General features: G+C 40.3%; 1 protein-coding gene across 9 annotated transcripts in view; it reads right to left on the reverse strand.

Moving 5' to 3' along the window:
• Positions 1 to 17091, reverse strand: part of ZNF143 (zinc finger protein 143) — a 48981-nt gene extending 31890 nt beyond the window's left edge. For 6 of the 9 annotated variants that reach the window (XR_010389488.1, XR_010389489.1, XR_010389487.1 and 3 more), the window contains exons 1-6: positions 16975 to 17091; positions 3680 to 3810; positions 2798 to 2890; positions 2198 to 2281; positions 1909 to 1992; positions 608 to 804 (exon numbers count right to left, since the gene is read on the reverse strand). Coding sequence is in view for 6 of the 9 variants with exons in the window: in XM_064513024.1 (XP_064369094.1) it covers positions 608 to 804; positions 1909 to 1992; positions 2198 to 2281; positions 2798 to 2890; positions 3680 to 3803 (582 nt within the window). In the remaining 3 variants the exon portion in view is untranslated. The remainder of the gene's footprint in view (positions 1 to 607; positions 805 to 1908; positions 1993 to 2197; positions 2282 to 2797; positions 2891 to 3679; positions 3811 to 16974) is intronic. The other 3 variants (XM_026104493.2, XM_064513025.1, XM_026104492.2) reach the window with 3 other exon arrangements.
• Between the last annotated feature and the right edge of the window lie 740 nt (positions 17092 to 17831).

The raw sequence follows: 17831 nt of genomic DNA on the forward strand, positions 1-17831 counted from the left end.
CGCGGTAGTTAGACCAATAGTAATTTTTAGGTCTGGGGTCTCCTGCTCCTCATTGGATCTCATCGTTGTTCCTAGGTAAGCTGTTTTTCTCCTTATCTTTATTTTTTGCAGTCTCTGCTGACGGTTGTACCTTTATTTTTGTTGGGTCTTACTGTTTTCTCTCAAGGTCCTGAGGAGGAGGAGGAGGTGATTCTAAATCATAACAATTAACACTGCCCCAGCAGTGAGCTAAGGCTTTGCCCCTCAAGGTCCTAATGCCCTGCACTGGTCTTATTTCAAAGCCTTGACATCCTCCCTTTTGGAGTGTGAGACACAGGAATGCAGACTGCTTGTAACTTCCTTATCCTCCCAGCTGGAACCAGCTCTGAGGCCCTTTTCTTACTGGATTAAGTAAAAGTTCATTATTTTATCTAAGTGCGGCCTAAGGCTTCAGCAAATATAGCTACTCATGCTAAGCAAGTTTTATGTAAGTTGTGCTAAGCGGCTACCTCTAGACAGTTTCAGTTCGCTATTCTTTAACACTTATATCACAACTGGCGCTTGCTGCCAAGTATCTTGTGATGCTACATTAAAATCTTATGGATAGATAAAAGGCTTTTTAGTATACCTTTGCTGCATATTGCTCCAAAGCACTGATGGTATCTGGATCGATGGCAGCATCTCCTGTATGAAGACCTGCCACTGTGCCATCAGCCTGAATAGCTAAAATGGTATCTGACTGTGGCATTTGCACTGTGTGGTGTATGTAGGCGGTAGTACCATCTTCCAGCTGGACGGCTTGTAATGCACTCTGGTCATAACTGTCTGAGAAATAATATTACAAAATGTTACAAAAGAAAAGGAAAAGCTGTGTCTGCATGTCTTCAAAATAAAGATGTTACAGGAGAAATAACTGTTTAGGAAAAGGTCTCTGAGAAGTATAACCACTTAAAATATTGCTATCAATAGCACAGATTACATTTTTCAGAACAACTCTTCCCATAACTTTTATTTCTGTCCACTTATAAAAGTGCAAAACCAGTTTCACGTTGCTCTAGTTACTTACAAAATATACTTGTTACTTACAAAGAAAAACATGTACACAAATATACTTTCAATTTCTTATTCATTTTCAATAAAATGTAAATAATATAACGTATGTACTAATGTCTATACTTCAGATTTTAACCATTTTAAGAACTGAATCATGCAAGTAACACATATGCAAAAGAAACACATAAAATATGAGATGACTTTTAAGGAAGAAATTCTTAAAAGATCATTATATTTGTTCCTCTTTGCACTGCTGTGTGTAGAACATAATTCTTGTCATACCGATTTAAACAAACTTAAAATATTTACTTGTTCACTTTTCAATGAGAAGTGGGCCTATTTCCACGACTAGTGTCACCAGCTTCTGCAGAAATCTAAATTATCATTTAAAATAAATACATTTGCATTTTGGACTGTTAGCTGTGACATTTTCTGCATTCATTACCACTTAATGACAAAATCATCAGTAGCATGATCTTTAAAATTTAACTCAATCTCTACATTCTTCAGTTCAAGACAGATTGATTTTTTTCTTACTTGCTTTCTCTTCTCATTTTCACATGCAGTCATTACTGAAATCTATTCAGGGGTTTACATTTCTATTAACAGCACATCTACTTACTTTACTGAGATCCTGGACTAAAAAATAACGAAGTATGCTGGCTTTTATTCTGTTTATAACTGCTATATAAGGTCCAAATGAAGAACTGAACTAGTCTTATTTTAATAATTTCCAGATGTCACTAAGTAAAAGCAACAAGTAATCTACAATGGGAATCATATTAAATGATGTCATAGTCTAAATACAGTACCATGTTTTCTATTGCTGAAGTTCTGTTGAGCTGTAGTAACAAATCACACTTCAAAAATATTTACCTTTGGAAGTGTGATGAATAAATGCTGTAGTTCCATCTTCCAACTGAACTGCTTGTCCGTCTTCCAGACGCAGGCTGTCTCCTGCTCAGAGGAAAGAATTGCAATGTTTCAAAAACAGTTTGAAAAAGCCATTAGTTAGAAAGATTGAACACTAAATACCTAAATCTCTTCAAGATTGTTTGCATTAAAATAAGAAATCAAACTATTATAATGACAGGTTATTAGTTCATATAAATATTTATCAATAATACAGTATTTTAAAATATACTTCTTGTACTATTACACTTACTACTTTTAGGCATGGGTACATGTTGAACATAGGCAGCAGAACCATCTTCTAGTTGAATCACCTGGCCATCCATTAATTTACCATCTGAAATACATCATTAGATTCCTAAAAAATATTCTGTATGACACATCACACTTTAAACACATAGGTGTTAATTCCTGGATTAAAATGACAGTAAAATATCACAGAGAAATAATGTTTAGGGAAGAGTAAGCACAGTATGACTATGTAACAAAGGTTTTAAAATTCTGAGATCGAAAAATGGTAAAAAGTCTGATGGTTGAAGTACATGTACCTCATTTAAAAAAATAAAAACTCTATGCTCTCTCCAGCATGCAGAATGTTTGGTTTGAAATGTAAAAATCATCTCATTTGGATTGACTTATGTTCTGTATTTGATACCTGCCTCCTATTAGTAGCAGGAATAATTATATATTTTATAATGTTACTTTAATATCCTAGCTGGAACTGGAGCTTCATGAGCCTCATACAAACATGAGAAACATATTTTCCCTGCCTTTAGGGGTTTACAATCCAAAGAGATGGTTAAAACAGGGGAATATAGTGTTAAGACAAATCAACTTTTAGCCAATTACCTACCTTTAGAATTGTGCTGTATGTAAGCAGTGGAGCCATCAGCAAGGGTAACTGCTTGCAAACTTACACCTTCCATATTTTCTAAGTTGTCACCATCTAGTAAGGAAAAAAGTTCATATACATTATTACCAGCATCTAACCTTAAAAATCACAATTTAAGCACCTCCAAAAATTATGACAGCCCCTTAAAACACAATGATTTTAGAAACAGTGGTAAGTAATAGTTTTTATTTGCTTTCTGGTTTTTGAACCTTTAAAATACACTAGGGTCACATGTCAAAGATTTTGCTATACAAACATGAAAGCTAAAATGTTATTTTAAGTAAAACAGTGAGAATGCCATTAAATAACTACAAAATTGAGGTTTTAGGACAAATATTAATTAGGTCATGAATCCCAAAAATGAAACCATGATATATACTTGTATCAATGATTTTGTTTGCGCACTGCTACCTGTCATTAATAAAAACAAAACCACTTAGAATAAACTACAGAACTAGGAAAAATGTTTTATCGCTTAAAATCATATATGAAGTGTCAGAAAACAAAAATTTAAACCAATCCTAAATCACCAATTTATTTTAAAGCTCAACTAGTTTAATACATACTTAGATGTAAATTGAAGTTACAAAGCATAAAACAATAAAATGACACTGAAATAAAGTCAGATTTTATAGTTCCTATTTTGGCACATTTGTGCTCTATTACTTTAATTAAGAGATCACTTAGTTCAGAATTAAATTAATGAACTTAATCAGTCTCAACTAACCAAGAGTAATTTGCTGACTTGTGCTAGATTCTTCATTTAGAATACACTACATGCATTTTGGGAGATTTATCTGAACTTCAAACATAAGAGACACAATGATGTAGAGATATTTTAACCTGAATGTTCACCTTGCACAGCTACAGCTTCTGTTAAACAAAGAGTCACATGCTGGGCCTCCATTCCTCCTCCAGAAAATTCAGTCATTCCTTGAGAGTCTCGATTTATCTGAGCTAATAACATCGTCTACCTATAGAGAAAGTATACACAAAACATAAACAAACAATTCAAATACAGACCTAGAACTAGTTAAAGACAATCCAAGTTTAATTATATTTTTATGCAGCTGTTACAGATATTTTATGTTACCTTCTTCATAAAGATGATACAATGAGTGATTGACTTATCTGGAAAGTAGTTCAAAGAAAAAAAACATTATTTGAAATGTATGTTATTATTACCTCAATTGACTAAGCTCTTAAGAACTTCAGGTAGCAGTTGCTAAATTGTAAGTGCATCAGCCACATTTAGATTTCAGTCAAATATGAACCCAGGAAGGGTTCTATAAAAGAAAATGTACCAGCTAGAAAACAATAATGTACTTCACAATAAAATGTGCTAATAAGAAAACAAGAAAGTGACTGGTGAGTGAAAGTTACAACTTTCTGTTTCTGATAGAACCATATATAACCATCCCACTGGATATGATTTTTTTTCCTCAGAAATGTTTCACTATGGGATATTAGGAAGCCTACTGAATCTGAAAGGCTGTTGCTAACTTTCAGTGTTACTGGATTAAGAGGCTATAAAGGAAATATAAAACATTGCATTCTGCTAACTCAGATGTTGGCTTTCATCACAGATATAAAAAAAATGAGTCACTGAGTTCTGCAAGCCCTTTAGTTAAAATCATATACAGAAATACGTGGATATAAAGAAACAAAAAAGCCACATGGAACTGTGATTAGGCTATGCAGCATTAAAAACAACTTTTTCCCCCAAATCTCCTTAGTCAACAGGTTTGCTTTTTTAACAGTAAGTAGTAGTTTAGATAATCTCACAAAAAGGCTACAGGTAAACAATCCAGTCTTTAATCTTAGTATGGTTCTATGATCGACTGTTTTGTAATCCAAGGCTGAGAGGAACAATCTAAGAATTTTAAACTATTTGTGATTATATTTCTGAATAACTAAGCTATTTTTAGCCTCGGCAGTCTGGAAGTATGCCTTTGGATGAGCAATTCATTAACGGTCTCACAGACCACTGAGAAACTCACGCTTATTAGTTGAAACTAGAGAATAACCAAAACACAATTAGACCATTTATATACTCCAGAATGCCTGCAGTGTTTAAAAAGTTCAGTACATTAATTCAGTACTGCCAAACTGAAAATTATATCCAAATAATATTTACAGAATACGTCCAAGTGACTTCAGAGCAGATTCCATTTCCTAGAGCGGCAGGCAGCTACAGCAGTCTCTTAGTCTCAGCAGAAAAAGTTAGCCCTCTCTGAGCTGCTGCAGCTCTATTATTTTCATTATCTCAAGTAACTCTAAACCTGAATGCGGTGCACAAGGCAAACATATCACTAACTTACAGGCCTCACTAACTTTTAATGTGATGTTATACCAAATATCCACATTACTTCTCAAAAGTAGAGCTGGACTCTAAGTCACCTTGGCATGCATAAGAATATCATCGACAGCTTGGTTAAGTTTCCAGTTAATGGAATACATATAGTTTGATAAAGAAAGTGAAAGGAATAGCTTTAAGAAGGTTCTAAGTTTCTTCTGGAAAAGCTATTCTTTTCATGTGTTACTTTGAAAATTGTGCAAGAAAAAAAAACCACCACTAGTGATCAATACACAACTGAGCAAGAAATATGCCTTCAAAGATTAAAATCTTACTTATTATCTAACTGGAACATCAAGGAGATAAGCTACAGGTCTGAAATAGAGAATCTGAACCTTGAACAACTTTGAGCATCAAAGAGAAGATACAGTTAAAGTGGAAAGAAAATAAAATTCAAAACAGGTGCAAGAGAGAATTTTTGTATCCAAGGGAAGATGGGATAGTCTATCCTCAGCATACTTTTCAAGAAAAGTAGCTTTTATAGAAAATGAGGTCTTGAAAAGATATGTAATACAACAGAAAAACATCCAGTGCAAAGAAGCCATTCAGACTAAATAGCATTCATACTAGGTGTTTCTGAAGAAAATGATATAGCTCCATTCTTTCAGACAGTATAGCCTAAGGGACAAGGAGTTGTACTAAGGCATAACAAATCTTGAGTTCAACTCCTTGCTGTCATCTCCTACTTAGTGACTGGACAAGTAACTTCCTGGCTAGACCATTGTATGTATTGGAGAAGGAACGCTACACAGCATTTGTTTTCGACCAGAACTAAAGTTTTGAACTAATTCTAGCTGGGACTGGAACTCAAAGGCCTTCAGCTCTGCTCTACTTTGAAGCATTCCCTCTCTTAGGCAAAGTATCTTTTAAACTCATTGCACACTGTGAAAAATCAGAGTGAATTGCTGCATTCACCAGCAGAGTATTCATCACACTCCAGGCTCTGAGTGAGCATGTCCCCTCATGGACACAGACTGCTTTGCCATTTTCTCCCCAGTTCTGACACCTTTCACATCATCCCTTCCAATCTATCTTCCTCCCAATCCTCCTTCCTTCCACTATCTTCTTATCCCCAACTCCGTTCCATCTCCTCCAAGTACCAGTTTCTTTCTTCAGCCAGTCCTATTATAGTACCAAATTTCCAGGATGTCCCCCTTCCCAAACATAATCCCATCCTTCTTGTCAAAATAATCCAGAATACTCCTCTTCCCCCTCCAACTCCTTGTGCAACTAGTCCCCAAGTCCTCCCTCACTGCCGGTCTGATCTGTGTCTCCATCACACCATTGCCTCTCAATGTTCTGCCTCTTTCTCTCAAGACAGTCCTTGATGTTTCCTTAAAATGGTGATGTGCAAAGTAACTGGAATTTTTCACAATACCAAAGTAAAATAACACACATATCTCACGGGTGAGAGGAGGAAAGAGTTCAGACCTGTTCAGACCCGTCCGCCTGCAGTGGAGCCCGCAGCAGAGCGGCGCTGGGAGCCTCTCAGACAGCAAAACCCCAGCCTTCACTCGCCTCTCTGCGATGCAGTGCTGCGGTGCAGGCAGGGAAAGGAGTGCCTTCAGCCAAAGCAGGATGTGTGGCTCACTCTCAGCCTCTCTTCCTCCTCCTCACCGGTGAAGAGAGGCTAAAGCAGATAGCGCTATGAGCTCTGAGGAAGACGATGCGGAGAGATCCAAGGTAGACATAGAGCGGGCCTATGTTGTTCAAAACTGGGTCAGGCTAGCGCAGAGAAAATGTTTTACAGATACTGCTGCTACAGCACCACTGTCTTATCTTTTTTTTCTATGAGAGTGGTCAAACACTGGAACAGATTACCCAGAAAGTTTATGGCATCTCCATCCTTGTAGGTGTTCAAGACTCAGCTGGACAAAGCCCTGGGCAACCTGGCCTAGTTAGACCTGCCTTGCAGGGGGAGGTGGGGTAACACTAGATGACCTCTGGAAGTCCCTTCCAGCTTAAACTATTCTATGAGCCTGTGATTATCTGATCATTTTGATACTGCATACATTTAGAGCAGTATCACCATGCTGTTCATACATCATCTATCATCGCTCTGCAAATCCAGTCGCCTGTTACATTTTTCTTCATTCACCTTGCTTTTATAAAGCATGTCTCTTTGACATGCTCAAACTCAGTCTTCTCCCTTACCTCATAATCTTGAGTCATTTTTTCTCCCTCTTTTCTGCTAACTGGCTTATACATTGCTCTCTCCTCAGCTTCCAGTAAATTTGTCTTCACCCTTCTTCCAGCCCAGATCTCACCAGCTTCCTCTCCTAATCCACCTCCCAGCTTTTATTTCCATGCATTTGCATCACCAAGTTTTCTCTTTAAACCTGTCTGCCAGGAGTTTAGTCAGTGAGAACCTGAGAGAGAAAGATTTCCTTTACCCATGTCTAATATTGCACCTTGTAAGTCAAAAAGCTGTTGAAAGCAGCTGTTTTTAGGAAAATATATGAAGCCTGGTCTGGGGCCTATATGGCTGTTCAGTGAGACTGATGCATGTGTATTCTGGTTGATCTCAAGAGCTCTCCTAGAGAAAAGACACAAGTACAGCCCTGCTCACAAGGTACTCACTGAAGCAAGAACTGAGGCTTGACTTGGTAAACTCTTGCAGATTTTCATAGATCATGTACAACTCGTGATTTTCAAAGGCACATAACTTGATGATATTTGGGAAGACTTTCACAAGGACACTAATGCATACTGCATTCCTGACATGATCGATCACTGAAATATTCCTATGGTACTCACAAAGACAAAATCTTACTGTTTTTATTGGTTAAAACATTTTCTAAAGAAAAAAATCAGCCTGAGACAGAAAGCATTGATTAAAATCTGACAAAAACACTGAACTGTAAAGCAGGCTCTGATAGAGAAGGAAGCAACAGCCAGCCTCAAGAAGTGACATTGAAACAAGCCTTGTGCTCCCACTTAGGAAGCAAAAGCAGTGAGTTAGTGACATATGCTATTGACTTTAAAATGCTTTTTGGCAAAAGCTGCACAGAAATGTAAAACTCCAGGATAACTTTGATAGATAAAATATGCCACCCACTAGGGTACATAGGTGCAACTTTTTATTAAAAAAAAAATTCCCTCCCCACCAAAGCACAAAAGACTGTAAACTCAAATATGGGTTAGGTTCTGAACACTCAGAAACCGTGGGGGAAAAACAAACAGGATTTTTCATGAAGTTGCCTGTCTAGAGAGCACTAACTTGTATTTTTCCTTCCACCAATACTCAAGCAAACAGCAGAGTCTTTCAGGTGCTGTCGCTTGTTTTGGAGAAAAGATGAATTGCTAACAGACATTTTTATGCAGACTAGATATAGCTGCTGGAAACAGAAGTGACAGCAGAAAACTAGGAATCAAGCAACTGTGGAACAGCACTTGCAATTTAGGCAGTCGAAAAGAAAAGCAAGAGCTAGTGGAAGGCACACTGCAATGGGACAGAAACTGAGTCCTGGGCACTTGGGAACTCAGGCAGCTGAGAGGACAGCATGACGGGACCCTATGTAGTTCAGAGCATGGCAAGTAACAGATGAAAAATAGCTGGCATTTTAAAAATGACCATACCATTTTTTTGTTGGACAAGGAAAAAGAGGTGTAGTAACAGTAGCAGGAACTCCTTAGATGTGGGTGGTTGTGGGGTGACACTTAAGAGAATGATTAATAGAAAATTAAATGAAGTTTGTAAAAGAAGCCATAGAAGAAAACTTGCAGTAATAATATGTACAGGAAAAAAAAAAAGAAAGAAAAATCTAGCATGTGCAGGAAGAAAAAAGAGGGAGAAGTCAGGAAAAAAAAACTATTGCAAACGTTAAGCAAATCTCTGATTGTTTCCCTCCTGGCGCAGACAGCACTGAGAAATTTGAAATAATATCAATTTATTTCATTTGAATATAAATATTACTTTTATTTAAAACAAACTTCTATTAATGTACAAAAATATTGTAATTTTATAAAACTTATAAAAACAACAAATAACAAAAATCAAAAAAGTAAAATGGCAAATGACACATAACCCTACAGTATTTTCCCTACAATACTGGTGGAACTTTCACTAAAGATTTTTAGAAAACTGCATTCCTTACATTTGACAAAACTGGATCCCAGAATCAGTGCAAGCATGTCTGCACACTAAAACAATTATTTTTTTTTCTGAATTAAATATTGGCTGCATTACAGTCCTTACCAGCTGATATGACTGCAAATATCAATACAGTAATTTCCCAAAGGGAGCTTCAGGAACAAATATTGGAGAAGAATCAAAATGAGTACCTACAGTTAACATTCTGGTTAATTAAACATCAATTTACAATTAATATGCACTACAGCCCCCAGGTCTCAATGTAGAAAATGACAACTGACAATTTACGGACTTGCACAGCAAAAGTTAGTGTTAGAGGACCTAACGATGGCTTACCAATTGCAAAAAATCATCTGACGGCTGCAAGTTCAGAAATAGGGACATAGCAGAACTAATGCTCTCTAAAAGCTTACTTCTGTTCCTATACATACCTGTATGATAATCTTTCCCAGTGTTACACTGGAAATCTGTAGCAGGGTCAGAAATGAAATCCAGATCCTATGGATGCTTTGCTCAAATGCTTCAGGATGAGACATGGATTTCTTTCTCCTCCAACAGCCCTTACCGCTTTCAGTACTTTACTAGTGCACTGAGTGAGACATGGATTTCACACTATAAACCCAGGGAGGTCAGGTTCACCTTTAGTGAATATACATAACAAACTACTTATTGTTAGGCATTTCCCAACTTCTGAGTGCTTTGGTTTATAACTCTAACGTCTTTTACTATATTTTTTCTAGTTCTTGTAAAGGCTACCAAAGCCTGATTATATAGCAGTTCCCATCACATCACACCAATCACCCACTGCATAAGATGGAAACAAGGCTGAAATCCAAAACAAAAACTTTTACTAAGGAATCTGGTAACTACAATTGGGTTCAGATAGACTGGTCATTAAAGAAGGTGCAGATAAGCAGTTTAGTAGTATATCATAATTATTTTCTAGATAGCGAAGAAGTGTAGCAAATTATGAATCACAGATTCTAATCCTGGCCCTGAAGAGGAGCCTAATCAGGACAGACGGCACCGTCAAGTGCATAAGCATGATATTCAGACTCTGAATGGCAGCACAGCTAGCCTGAAAAGACTCATGTCACCCAAAGCAGAGGCTTGTAGTCAAACTCTGCACTCCATACTCTTTTTGCAGTATTTCAACCTTTCTGTTCCACAAAAGATGCATCTTAATTATGATTCAGTTCAAGACAAATTCATTACCACAGTCTGTGATATCTCTTAACAAGTAACACGTAAGTGCAAGATCAAATTTATCACTGCCATAACCAAATGCGACTCTTTTGACTTCTGTGTGAGCACTGAGAATTGCGTTTAAGCCCACATAATTACTTTGTGTTCCCGCTGCCTTTTTTTTATCCCTGCAAAGACTTCACCATATATTCAGTTTACACTGTGAATCACATCTACTAACTATGAACGTACAAGCACTGCAAGTAGTCAGTGCTTGCATTTTATCAAAAAATAACAGGATTAACCAGTGCAAAATATGATTTACAAGTCCTCATTCTAATCAGTATGACATAACACATTTATGTGTAGTTTTACACTGTGGCAGTGCTGAGAATGCTACAATTTTCAAATAGGTGGCATTTAGGAGAATGCAGGCAGATCAGAAAGCCACCCACCCACAGAGATGTCCTACACATGTGGAGAAGATTCAGGTTGATCCCAAAATCAGACTACTTACTTCACACCTTTCTTGAACATATTAGAGAACAAAGAAATTACTGGTTAATCAATGCAGATCAGAGTAGTTCTATCACTACATTAATTGTCAGTGCTGACAGAAAAATAACTAAACTCATGGTACAGCTCTGGGACGAGCACCTCACCAGCAAGATGCTTAGTTCAATGATCATATTTGCCTTAGGTGGCACTATTACAACAGTACTGCTTCTAGGTAACTATCCCAGTGACCAGCACGGCTTCCTAAGCCAGAAACTTGAAATGGATTTTGGAAGACTTTCTGAGATCAGATTCCGAAAATCCTTCATGGAAGGTAACGAGTAATTGAGATCCATAAAAGATAAAGCACCATTTGCAGGGTTGCATAAACCATGATTCTGAAAGCTGTATAGAAGTACAGAAAAGTATACCACGCTGCTGGTCAATGATCAATACACGAAGGAGACAGCTATTCTTACTGTACTGCTGAACAGACGCAGCCTGAGAGAGGGCCATGTAATCTGTATCAAAACATCAAATTCAAATGAGACTGAAGACACCTATGTAATACTTGTGGGCACGCATGAAACGGTCTACAGGTATATAAGAATAGCAGCAATGTAAATCCATCTAGCAAAACAGGCCAGCCAACTTCTCTGAAGTCAGATGGTCTTCCCTGTTCAAAGTTAAGACAGATTTCCCCTTTCCCAGACAAGCTTGTTTTACCAATGCTTATGCATACATTATTTTCTAAAAATAAATAAATAAAAAAGACTGTTGCAGGCTAATAAATTAATTTTACTAATCAAAGAACTCAAGATAAATAATAATGTGCAGACCCAGAAACTATTAGGCCTGAGATCAGAAAAAAGCTGAACTATGGTAGCTCATCTGATTTTCCATTTTATACCGGAAAAAATTGGAACATGATTCACAAAGCTAAAAACAATCTTTTAATAATTTTTCAACACACATGTTAATGAAATAGAGCACTACACATTTAATTCCAAGCGGAATTTTCCTGAGGAAGTCACAAAGTGAGAAAGACAGGTGAATAACTCGATCAACCAATGAACCACTGTGTTTACATATATACTACTTTTGGGAGGTTTTACAGTGAAATATATACACACAAAATACTGGCTAGATAAAAAAGGCATCCAGATGACACACACGTCAAAATCCTGTTCAAATTACTCCTAGAAATCAATAGTAATGCCTCTATCTGGTAAAAAAAAAAAAAAATCTACTCAACTTCTAAAGCACTTCAGGATGCTGCATCTTAATACGTCAAACATAAGAATTTTAGTTATATCCATGAGTTAGAGAAGTTAATATTTAAAGAGGTGAAAAACTGAAAAACACTGGACCATCTATTTCTATCAGTGTTTTACTTTTGTGCCAAACAGACTCCCAAGTCTCATAATTGTCAAGAATTCACAGAAGTGTCCAATTTGAATCACCAATACAATTAACACTGGCTTTGACCGTTCAAATCCTTCAATCAGCTGAAACAGCCAAAAAAATAGGGAATCTTGACTGGGTTGTGTTGTGTGATATGAGTTAATTAGTAATCTCATAACTACATTACAGAAGCATCAGTATTAGGCATGACAGTTAACAGTAGTGTTTTAGCCCATGATCTGTATTTCAGGAACTAATCAGTCTTCTGAATCGTCCACCTTTATCCTTAATTTGAAAAAAAGTGATTATGAATGTAAGTTAAAAACAGTACATCTAAATATATTTTAAGAAACTGAGTGCAATTCTATATTATCTGAGTATGAATATACCTAAGATAGGGGCTACACCAATGAACTTGCAAACATAGACAGGCTGTCTTCCAATTCTAGAGGTCTGTCATCACTAATGAAGTCCAAAAGCATTAAGCAGAAAACAGAATATTCCCTCAGCAAGAGTTTATAGAACAAACCATTCAGTAGACAATTAAAATACAGACTGAAGAAAGCAGTAAATAGTTGTAACTGTAATTCTGATGTCAACTTTGAATACTGCAGAACTTGATGGAACTGTAAATTCCCTTCAAAACTGAGAACTTCAGTTATTTAGCAAGTGTCATCTTGGTTGACCAAAGTACAATCCTACTACAAGATTAAGAAAGCAGTGTAACACAGAAAACTTTAGCAGACCAAGTCACTGGAAGCATTCACTAATTTAGTCCAATTCAATTTTTGAGTAACTAATCAGTAACTTCTGGTGCGCAAAGCACACTGTAAAAAGACCAAACCCATGATTCCCTGAGTAGGGACACCTAAGAACACATTAAATTACAGAGATCTGCTGCTTCTAATTCTCTTTTCCAGGAGCCCCATAGATGCCAGTTGCGCCATGACGGGCGCACATCTGCTCATGTCAGAAGGCTTCCTTCTCCCCTGCCCTGGAAATACGATGCGCAGGGACAGGCACCCCCCTCAGATCTTCTCACGCCATCCTCAGAACAATACTCATACACATCTCAGTTTATGGAAACTCGTGTATCAGGGCTAAAATCTCATATTCCAGAAGAGAATCCATCCGTTGGGATCAGGATCTCAGGAATCCATAAGCTGAGCAGAAACCTTCCTTCAATATATTGATACCCTTGTGCCACAGGGCACAGAAACAGGCTACTCATTTCGATGTTCCCTTTGCCAGGTCTGCAAATTTCTTTGCAGCACAGAAGAAAAAAAAAATGGCCAGCTAGGAATGGGGAAAGAGCAAAAAAGGATGCAGATGAACTGCAGAAATGTGGAAGAAAGATACAACAGTACAAGTCAAAAGCCAGTGGCAAAGAAAGGCAAGCAAAGGTTGGCTGGGGATGCCCTGATTATCAGGAACGTGCCTGTTGCTTTGTGTGTGGAAACTCATCCAAATTCAGCTGAGCCGTAAGCTTTGGAAAACAAAATTAATTTCACACATGCCAACTAAAGACTCAGAACTTAATAACAATGTTCCTCAAAGACTCCACCTATGCCGAGCATGTTTTAACCCAAAACTCTAAGGCCAAGACTTGGATGTGACAGCAAGGAAAGATCAACATCCTGCACCCTAAATGAAGCCCAGTTATACTGGGAGAAGCAGCCCAGGTCAAAACTGTTTTCTTTTTAGCTTTATTTTAAAGCAAAACAAGATACATCTTAAGAGATCATTACAATAAGCCTGCAAGAACACTCCAAATTTAGCAGTTACTAAAGTTAACTGAATCTTAATTCAGACCCACTTGTTCATTACAAAAGCTAACTACAAAAGTGTATATGGCGCACAAGGACACCCACTCTGTTAAGAACTATCCTACTCGGTCAAACCAATGGTCCAGCTGGACCAGTGCAGTATCTGTTCTAATCAGTTTAATATCTGCTAGGTCCTTGCTATGACGACTTGCTATTAAATTGCTTTGTGGACCCAGATGGCCAAGGGACAGGCTCAAGCCAGGTGCTGCACTACCTCACTAACGTAGTGTCACTGGGTTCACTGCCCTGTCAGTAAATATGTTTAGAAGTGCTAGGACAAACAGTTTTTTCAGGAGAGCACATTAGCTTGGCCACTCTCTGCAGTGCAGTCCCCCAAATCCTTGCATAGGCTTAGGCACATTATGGGGTACACCCCAAACCCCTTCAGTATTTGCTGCTGCCTGTTTTTGGCTACTGACTTGAAGACCCTCAAAAACAGGCTGAAGGTCAGATGAATTGTTCTGATGCTTCTAAATATCTTTCCCAGATGTCCAATAAATTCGACCCTGTCAAGTAACAGATGTACGTTTGACGTTTTAAGGCAGGCCCAGAAAAGACAGTGTCCAGGGACAGACCACAACCACCACCAAACTTAGCTGATGCACCCTCAGTCTAATCCCTCTGTGCATGTGAACAACCTCTCGGCGGGCAGCCAGCCCGGAGGCAGCACGTGGACCAGTAACGCAGCTGTGAGCAGGCCCGGGCAGCAGCAGCCTGCCGTTCACATCGTGCTCACTGCTCAAACTCCCATCAATTCCCTTCTTCTGCCTAGCAGAGGACCATAAAACACAGGGCAGCAGCGATCAGACATACTGAAGCAGTGTATGATTTGAAATATTATAGAGAAAAAACAAATGTACAAAGCCAGCCTAACTTGGGCACCTATTATGAAAGAATATTCATCATTTTATTCTCTCTGAAAGGGGAATACCACATCATGGCAAAAATATTTTGATGTTTAAGTATTATATGCCACACAAGCATGAAGACTCACAGTGAAGCCTGTATGACTTTTCAGTTAAGTAAACTTCTACACTTGCTTAAGCATTTCCTTTATTTGAGGTTGACAATGTAAAGCAAAGTAAATCTTGCATAGATCAGACACTAGAAATAATATGTTATTCTATTACTATAAAGAGAACAATATATGTAAATTATGTTATCAACTTCAAATACATCTCAAAAAAAATGTTTATTTTACATAGCTCATTTACACTGCAACCCATTACCAAGACAATCATACACTATTTGACTACATACTCCTGAGTTTCACTTTCTGTAGTGATTCAGATGAATAGCTTCTGACATATAAACAGCATTAAAGCCTTGATCTTCCAAGCATTAAATACAAAGAAATAAGCCATAGAAGATGGTTACGTTGTACTCTGCCATTCTAAAACTGCATGGCAAGTACACTTACACAGAGATAAAATATACTACACACATGCTCCTTCTCTTTGAAAAAAGTACTACTTATGACAAAAACATTTCATTTTCCAGGTGCTATCAACTTATACAGTCCTCTAAAGCGCTACAGATTTACAATACCCGAAGCAGAATTTTGAGAAAGCTTTATGATGGAGAATATGTTTTGTTTGAAAGACTGTAAGGTTGCAGCTTCTACAACACTGGAAACAGGAATGTGTTTTGTTAAAAGCACTACTACCACTCTGCATACAATGGCAAATTTAAGCCTTTGGCCATTCAAAACAAACCTTTAAGAAATTTTGTACATGACAGCAGCGGCCAAACTGGATTTTTTAAAAGAATATTTAATTTGCATGAAATGCACCATTTTTTCTTGATGAACAAAAACCACAAGCAAGAACTTACAGAAAAAATGAAAAAAATCTTTAGGTTACTGCAAACGTGATTTTTCTAGATGAGTATCTTCTAGCTACTTTTGTTCCATTAAAAGTTCTAGACCAGAAAAGCTTCCCAAAAAGGAAATGACAAGAGAGAACAGGTTACAAAGCATGTAAAATAACTTGGCATGCTATTGCAATGAGTTGAGAGGGATGAACTAAAATAGATCATTTCACAGGCTCAGCCCAAGGACCTTCGCCTGTGCTAGCACAGCAACAGCCACACGTGTGCCACTACGCTACAGCAACATTAAAAATAAGCGAGTTCACGTTTGAATAGCAAAGTATTCCTTCCCAAACGTGTCTAAATCGAGCCCCATCTGCCAGGGCGAAAGAGCTCGGCACCTAAACGTTTTTCCTCGAACGCCGTTTGGCGGGCTTAGCTTTCTTGAAAACAGGAATTTCAGGCAAAAATAAAATAAAGAGTAATTAAAAAAACAGGCTGGGGGAAGGTGCGCCCAGCAGCGAGCCCTCACCCCCCCCCCCCGCCGCCCCCAGCCCCTCCCGAGCCCCCCCGTGACGCAGCGACTAACGGACGCCCCCGCGCCGGGGCCGCGCGGGGTCCCCGAGCGCCGGGGCGCCGCCGGGCGGGGAGGGGGCGCCAGGGGCCGCCCGCCGCGCCGGGATCCCCGCGGCGGCGGGCGGGCGGGCGGGCGGTGCGGGGCCGGATGGGCAGGGGGAGGGCCGCGCTGCACGGCGGCGGCGGGCGGGCGGCGCGGCCGCGGCTTTATTCGTGTCAGTCGGTGCCGGCGCTGCCCGGCTGCCCCCGCTCGCCTGCCCGCTGCCCCTGGCCACCTCCCCGCGCGCGCCGCGCAGGGCGAGGCCCGGCCCGGCGGGTCGGCGAGGCGGCCCCAGCCGGAGATGGCGGTGGTTAGAATAAGGCACACTGGGTAAAAACACATTTATATACTAACCTCGCCGAGAAATTTTCCAACAATTCCTCCGTCCGACCACCATGCACCAGGACAGGAAACGGCCGCCTCAGCGCCCGCCCGCTCCAGCACCGCCCCGAGCCGCACGGGCGGGCCCCGCACCGAGCACTCCCCGCCCTCCCATTGGCCGCGCCGCGCCGCGCGCCGCCGCCTCCGCTCGCTATTGGCCGCCTCCAGGCCCCGCTCCAGTGCCCATTGGCTAGGCGCCCAGGGCCCCGCCTGGCGGCTTCATGGCGCCTCGACTATGCTGGGTTCGGGGCCGCCGCCGCCGCCATTTTGTACCGCGGGCGTGAGGCGCTCCTGCGTCAGCGAGGGAGCGGGGCGCCATTTCCTCCTCCGGGGAGGGAGCCGCCGCCGCCGGCGATGGCCGCGGCGCTGGGGGCCGCCGGCTGCGCTGCCGCGAGGCGGGCAAGCGCCGCGGTTCCCCGGGCTGTAGCGGCGGGGAGGGAAGGGGGGCGGCCCGAGGCCGGCTGCCCGCACGGCGGGGCGGCCCGAGGCCCCCCGCGGCGGCACGGAGCGGCCGCTCTCCCGCGATGCCGGAGCCCCGCGGGGGCCGGGCGCCGGCCGCCATGTGCGCGGAGCTCCGCGGCAGCCGCGGGGCCGCGCCGGCTCTGGCTGCGGCTCCCTGCGGCGCGTTATCTGCCGCCAGCACTTCAGCCCGGTCCGAGTAGATAAGAGCTCCGTTTTTATAGGAGCGCTTGAGGATACGTTTATCCTCACCTGATTTTAAGTACAAAAACATGCCCTGGTCCAGCTAAAGGGTATGAGGATTTTTCAGTAGGTAGTTCCTCAAAAAAAAAAAAAAACAAAAAAACCTGCATAATTAGGCAAAATTATTA

The sequence above is a fragment of the Dromaius novaehollandiae genome, chromosome 5, assembly GCF_036370855.1.
Source record: "Dromaius novaehollandiae isolate bDroNov1 chromosome 5, bDroNov1.hap1, whole genome shotgun sequence".
In the NCBI taxonomy this organism is placed as follows: Eukaryota; Metazoa; Chordata; class Aves; order Casuariiformes; family Dromaiidae; genus Dromaius; species Dromaius novaehollandiae.